General features: G+C 47.6%; 1 protein-coding gene across 3 annotated transcripts in view; it reads left to right on the top strand.

Annotated features, from left to right (window-relative positions):
* The first annotated feature begins 427 nt into the window (after positions 1–427).
* adam10b (ADAM metallopeptidase domain 10b) overlaps positions 428–7650 on the top strand; it is a 38384-nt gene continuing 31161 nt past the window's right edge. For 2 of the 3 annotated variants that reach the window (XR_014029406.1, XM_081356355.1), the window contains exons 1-3: positions 428–588; positions 6525–6675; positions 7561–7650. The exon at positions 7561–7650 is cut by the window's right edge and continues 29 nt beyond it. Coding sequence is in view for 2 of the 3 variants with exons in the window: in XM_081356355.1 (XP_081212481.1) it covers positions 516–588; positions 6525–6675; positions 7561–7650 (314 nt within the window). In the remaining variant the exon portion in view is untranslated. Of the gene's footprint in view, positions 589–6524; positions 6676–7357; positions 7468–7560 lie in introns of those variants that run through there. The other variant, XM_081356356.1, reaches the window with a different exon arrangement.

Here is a 7650-nt window from a genome sequence, read left to right as displayed (position 1 = left end):
TGTTTAATGCATGTGTGTGCATATAACCTGCTGTGTCCAGTCATGTAAATACAGTTTAATGCAGATAATCTGTGTATACTTGGATATGCATCGTGAGTGTTTTAGGCCTGTAAGAAGGAGAAATAATGTCATATGTGACAGTACTGAGAAATAATATCATATTTGACAGTACTTTAAATTACAGCATGACATTACAGGCCGAAACAACATCCCGAAAGTAGAACTGAGATACGCACACTTGAGGGGGCAAAATATCTTTGTAAAATTGTAAACATGACTCCGTTTAAGGCAGACTGATATTAATCTCATAAATAATATTTCATAAAGTCATAAAGCCAATCAGATTTATTTCAGCGGACTCTTCTATCCCATAATTATGATTTGCAGCGCTCGGGCGTGGGGGAGGGGCGCGTGCTCGTGTCTCTGTGCGTCTGACGTCAGCACGCAAAGCCCCAAACCCGAGACTGAAGCTGTAAACAATAAAACCCAGCCCGTCCATCATCCATGCGCTAAACATGCATTTATCCGCGATGACGGTCGTGTTCTCGGTGCTGTTGTGCCTCTCATGCGCCTTCAGGTCCGCTCGAGGTGAGTGAGTGTGTGTGAGAGAGTGTTTCGGCCCGGTTCGGCTTTATTCAGTGATGCTCCGCGCGAGCATCTGTGCTAATGCTAAAGCCGCGACCGTTATTCCCAGATTCCCCCGATCACCGCGACCGTTATTCCCAGATTCCCCCGATCACCGCGGCCGTTATTCCCAGATTCCCCCGATCACCGCGGCCGTTATTCCCGAGATTCCCAGATTCCCCCGATCACCGCGACCGTTATTCCCAGATTCCCCCGATCACCGCGGCCGTTTTTCCCGAGATTCCCAGATTCCCCCGATCACCGCGACCGTTATTCCCAGATTCCCCCGATCACCGCGGCCGTTATTCCCGAGATTCCCAGATTCCCCCGATCACCGCGGCCGTTATCGCGTTATTCCCCGGAACGGGCGCGTTCTCCTCGGTGTTCTCGACGGGTTCTGTGAACGGGTTCGGTCTGTGAGCTCAGATGTGTTGAGTGGGTCGAGATTGAGCTGACACACATCCAGCTTAAGATGGATGATTTCATCAACACTCCCATAACACATCTATCCTGACTCATATATCTCAATAATCAGGCAATATCATTCATATAGTGACACATGAAGATTGCTGTGTTATAACGAAGCTGCACATATTTCATACTCATCTTTGTTTCTGTGTATGAATTGGGCCTTTATTACACTGAGCTCTTTATGACTTATAAACCATTATATCTGACTAATACAGCGGTATATCTGACTAATACAGCGGTATATCTGACTAATACAGCGGTATATCTGACTAATACAGCGGTGTATCTGACTAATACAGCGGTGTATCTGACTAATACAGCGGTATATCTGACTAATACAGCGGTGTCTGACTAATACAGCGGTGTATCTGACTAATACAGCGGTGTATCTGACTAATACAGCGGTGTCTGACTAATACAGCGGTATATCTGAGTAATACAGCGGTATATCTGAGTAATACAGCGGTATATCTGACTAATACAGCGGTATATCTGACTAATACAGCGGTGTCTGACTAATACAGCGGTGTATCTGACTAATACAGCGGTGTCTGACTAATACAGCGGTGTATCTGACTAATACAGCGGTGTATCTGAGTAATACAGCGGTATATCTGACTAATACAGCGGTATATCTGACTAATACAGCGGTGTATCTGACTAATACAGCGGTGTATCTGACTAATACAGCGGTATATCTGACTAATACAGCGGTATATCTGACTAATACAGCGGTGTCTGACTAATACAGCGGTGTCTGACTAATACAGCGGTGTATCTGACTAATACAGCGGTATATCTGACTAATACAGCGGTGTATCTGACTAATACAGCGGTATATCTGACTAATACAGCGGTATATCTGACTAATACAGCGGTGTATCTGACTAATACAGCGGTGTATCTGACTAATACAGCGGTATATCTGACTAATACAGCGGTGTATCTGACTAATACAGCGGTGTCTGACTAATACAGCGGTGTATCTGAGTAATACAGCGGTATATCTGACTAATACAGCGGTGTATCTGACTAATACAGCGGTGTCTGACTAATACAGCGGTGTATCTGACTAATACAGCGGTGTCTGACTAATACAGCGGTATATCTGAGTAATACAGCGGTGTATCTGACTAATACAGCGGTGTATCTGACTAATACAGCGGTATATCTGACTAATACAGCGGTGTATCTGACTAATACAGCGGTGTCTGACTAATACAGCGGTATATCTGACTAATACAGCGGTATATCTGACTAATACAGCGGTATATCTGACTAATACAGCGGTATATCTGACTAATACAGCGGTATATCTGACTAATACAGCGGTGTATCTGACTAATACAGCGGTGTCTGACTAATACAGCGGTATATCTGACTAATACAGCGGTGTATCTGACTAATACAGCGGTATATCTGACTAATACAGCGGTATATCTGACTAATACAGCGGTATATCTGACTAATACAGCGGTGTCTGACTAATACAGCGGTGTATCTGACTAATACAGCGGTGTATCTGACTAATACAGCGGTGTCTGACTAATACAGCGGTATATCTGAGTAATACAGCGGTGTATCTGACTAATACAGCGGTGTCTGACTAATACAGCGGTATATCTGACTAATACAGCGGTGTATCTGACTAATACAGCGGTGTCTGACTAATACAGCGGTATATCTGAGTAATACAGCGGTGTATCTGACTAATACAGCGGTGTCTGACTAATACAGCGGTGTATCTGACTAATACAGCGGTGTATCTGACTAATACAGCGGTGTCTGACTAATACAGCGGTATATCTGAGTAATACAGCGGTGTATCTGACTAATACAGCGGTATATCTGACTAATACAGCGGTGTCTGACTAATACAGCGGTGTATCTGACTAATACAGCGGTGTCTGACTAATACAGCGGTATATCTGACTAATACAGCGGTATATCTGACTAATACAGCGGTGTATCTGACTAATACAGCGGTGTCTGACTAATACAGCGGTGTATCTGACTAATACAGCGGTGTATCTGACTAATACAGCGGTGTCTGACTAATACAGCGGTATATCTGAGTAATACAGCGGTATATCTGACTAATACAGCGGTGTCTGACTAATACAGCGGTGTATCTGACTAATACAGCGGTGTATCTGACTTATACAGCGGTGTATCTGACTAATACAGCGGTGTCTGACTAATACAGCGGTGTCTGACTAATACAGCGGTATATCTGAGTAATACAGCGGTATATCTGACTAATACAGCGGTGTATCTGACTAATACAGCGGTGTCTGACTAATACAGCGGTATATCTGACTAATACAGCGGTGTATCTGACTAATACAGCGGTGTATCTGACTAATACAGCGGTGTATCTGACTAATACAGCGGTGTATCTGACTAATACAGCGGTGTCTGACTAATACAGCGATATATCTGACTAATACAGCGGTATATCTGAGTAATACAGCGGTGTATCTGACTAATACAGCGGTATATCTGAGTAATACAGCGGTATATCTGACTAATACAGCGGCGTATCTGACTAATACAGCGGTGTATCTGACTAATACAGCGGTATATCTGACTAATACAGCGGTGTCTGACTAATACAGCGGTGTATCTGACTAATACAGCGGTGTATCTGACTAATACAGCGGTGTCTGACTAATACAGCGGTATATCTGAGTAATACAGCGGTATATCTGACTAATACAGCGGTGTATCTGACTAATACAGCGGTGTATCTGACTAATACAGCGGTGTATCTGACTAATACAGCGGTGTATCTGACTAATACAGCGGTGTATCTGACTAATACAGCGGTGTATCTGACTAATACAGCGGTGTCTGACTAATACAGCGGTATATCTGACTAATACAGCGGTATATCTGAGTAATACAGCGGTGTATCTGACTAATACAGCGGTATATCTGAGTAATACAGCGGTATATCTGACTAATACAGCGGTGTATCTGACTAATACAGCGGTGTATCTGACTAATACAGCGGTTTATCTGACTAATACAGCGGTGTATCCGACTAATACAGCGGCGTATCATCATAAAAAATCATAATAAAAGAGCATCTGTCCATCATAAAAGTGCATCTGTCCATCATAAAAGTGCATCTATCCATCATAAAACTGCATCTGTCCATCATAAAAGTGCATCTATCTATCATAAAAGTGCATCTGTCCATCATAAAAGTGCATCTCTCCATCATAAAAGTGCATCTGTCCATCATAAAAGTGCATCTGTCCATCATAAAAGTGCATCTATCCATCATAAAAGTGCATCTATCAGACAGATGCACTTTTATGATGGATGGATGCACTTTTTTGAGCTTCAAACTGTTGGTTGCAATCCACTGCCATTATAAAGCTTGGAAGAGCCAGGACATTTTTTTATATAATTCTGATTGTATTCGTCTGGCCTGTGGGACTCCTGAGGAAGCTGACGGGTACCGGCAGGCCAAGCGGGGGGAGTTCGGTGAGGCCATGGAGAAGGACTATCGGTCGGCCTCGAAGAGATTCTGGTAAACCGTCCGGCGCCTCAGGAGAGGGAAGCAGTGCCCTACCAACGCTGTCTACAGTGGAGATGAGCAGCTGTTGACCTCAACTGGGGATGTCATCGGACGGTGGAAGGAATACTTTGAGGATCTCCTCAATCCCGCCATCATGTCTTCCATTGAGGAAGCAGAGGCTGAGGGCTCAGAGGCGGACTCGTCCATCACCCAGGCTGAAGTCACAGAGGGACTCAAGGCTCCGGGGGTGGATGAGATCCGCCCTGAGTACCTCAAGTCTCTGGATGTTGTGGGGCTGTCTTGGCTGACACGCCTCTGCAGCATCGCGTGATGGTCGGGGACAGTACCTTTGGACTGGCAGACCGGGGTGGTGGTCCCTCTTTTTAAGAAGGGGGACCGGAGGGTGTGCTCCAACTATAGGGGGATCACACTTCTCAGCCTCCCTGGGAAAGTCTATGCCAGGGTACTGGAGAGTCGAACCTCGGATCCAGGAGGAACAGTGCGGTTTTCGTCCCGGTCGTGCAACACTGGACCAGCTCTATACCCTCTACAGGGTGCTGGAGGGTTCATGGGAGTTTGCCCAACCAGTCCACATGTGCTTTGTGGATTTGGAGAAGGCATTCGACTGTGTCCCTCGCGGCGGCCTGTGGAGGGCGCTCTGGGAGTATGGGGTCCGGGGCCCTTTGCTAAGGGCTGTCCGGTCCCTGTACGACCGAAGCAGGAGCTTGGTTCGCATTGCCGGCAGTAAGTCAGTAAGTCAGACTTGTTCCCGGTGCGTGTTGGACTCCGGCAGGGCTGCCCTTTGTCACCGGTTCTGTTCATAATTTTTATGGACAGAATTTCTAGGCGCAGCCAGGGGCCGGAGGGGGTCGGGTTTGGGGACCACATGATTTCATCTCTACTTTTTGCAGATGATGTTGTCGTGCTGGCCCCATCAGACCAGGACCTTCAGCATGCACTGGGACGGTTGCGGCCGAGTGTGAAGCGGCTGGGATGAGAATCAGCACCTCCAAATCCGAGGCCATGGTCCTCAGTCGGAAAAGGGTGGTTTGCCCACTTCAGGTTGGTGGAGAGTTCCTGCCTCAAGTGGAGGAGTTCAAGTATCTTGGGGTCTTGTTCACGAGTGAGGGAAGGATGGAACGGAAGATTGACAGGCGGATCGGTGCAGCTTCTGCAGTAATGCGGTCCCTGTACCGGTCTGTCGTGGTGAAGAAAGAGTTGAGCCGCAAGGCGAAGCTCTCGATTTACTGGTCAATCTACGTTCCTACTCTCACCTATGGTCATGAGCTGTGGGTCATGACCGAAAGGACAAGATCCCGGATACAGGCGGCTGAAATGAGCTTTCTCCGCAGGGTGGCTGGGCGCTCCCTTAGAGATAGGGTGAGAAGCTCAGTCACTCGGGAGGAGCTCAGAGTAGAGCTGCTGCTCCTCCACATCGAGAGGGGTCAGCTGAGGTGGCTCGGGCATCTGTTCCGGATGCCTCCTAGATGCCTTCCCGGGAAGGTGTTCCGGGCGCGTCCCACCGGGAGGAGACCCAGGGGAAGACCTAGGACACGCTGGGGGGACTATGTCTCCCGGCTGGCCTGGGAAAGCCTCGGTGTCCCCCGGAAGAGCTGGAGGAAGTGTCTAGGGAGAGGGGTGACTTCAGGGAGAGTGAATCATGGGCTTATTCTCATTTTAAAGTGAACTAATCCTTTAAGTAAAGATCATGTTCCATGAAGATATTTTGTAAATTTCCTACCGTAAATATATAAATAATATATGGATGCAGCAAAAGTGTGTAAATTGACCCTTGTGATGGTTTTGTGGTCCAGGGTCACATATGGTCTTTGTTTATTTTCACGAGTCACATGATCACACACGGCCCAATCTCTAACGCTGGTGTTTGTGTGGTGAGCAGGTTACTATGGCAACCCCCTGAACAAGTACATCCGTCACTACGAGGGTCTGTCGTACGACCCGGATCAGCTTCAGGACCGGCACCAGCGGGCCAGGAGAGCGCTCACACACTCGGAGCGCGAGCTGGAGCTGCAGTTCCATGCGCACGGCAGGTGAGACACACACACACACACACATACACCGATCCGTACACACACACGGCAGGTGAGACACACACCGATCCGTACACACACACGGCAGGTGAGACACACACACACACACACACACACACCCCGATCCGTACACACACACGACAGGTGAGACACACACCGATCCGTACACACACATGACACCGATCCGTACACACACACGGCAGGTGAGACACACATACACACCCCGATCCGTACACACACACGACACCGATCCGTACACACACACGGCAGGTGAGACACACACACAAGTGAGACACACACACAGGTGAGACACACACACAAGTGAGACACACACACGGCAGGTACAGTACACGCCCCTCCCTCTACAGGAACTCTACGGTGGTTGAGCACAGACGAGCACTGAACATTATTGACCAGAACATGTCACCGCTGGCTTATAAACACCTCAGGAACTGTGGACACTTGTGGAGAAGTTCAACATGATGATGAGATGATCAGTGTAACTCCACAACATCTACAGAAATGTCTCCACTAACATTCAGAAGCTCTTCCTGAGTCTCTCCGTAAGGCTGCACTCGCTACTGGTTATTCTGGGATTCTGGATGAGGGAGATTGGCCTGTTCTGTTATTGCCGGAGTTTCTGAAGCTCGTGTGAAGACTCCGCCCTCTTCTGAACGGAGGCGGGGCTAAAGCTCATTTGCATTTAAAGGGACACACACTAAACGGGGCAAATTTGTCAAGCCACCCTCAACATTAAAGCTGTTTTTCTGTGTAACGTCTCTCTCCTGTGATGTGAGTCTCGATCTGTTCGTCTTGCTGTTTCTGCCACTGAAAACATTTGTAAAATTGCAGTCATGTTTGAAATGTGTGTTTTCCACCTGGCAGACATTTCAACCTGCGGATGAAGCGAGACACACGGCTGTTCTCAGAAGACTTTAAACTGGAGATGACTGGAGGAGAACTGGAGTACGACAC

The sequence above is a fragment of the Scardinius erythrophthalmus genome (genome assembly GCF_964197995.2).
Source record: "Scardinius erythrophthalmus genome assembly, chromosome: 24".
Classification (NCBI taxonomy): domain Eukaryota; kingdom Metazoa; phylum Chordata; class Actinopteri; order Cypriniformes; family Leuciscidae; genus Scardinius; species Scardinius erythrophthalmus.
This window is presented reverse-complemented; position numbering and strand designations above follow the sequence as displayed.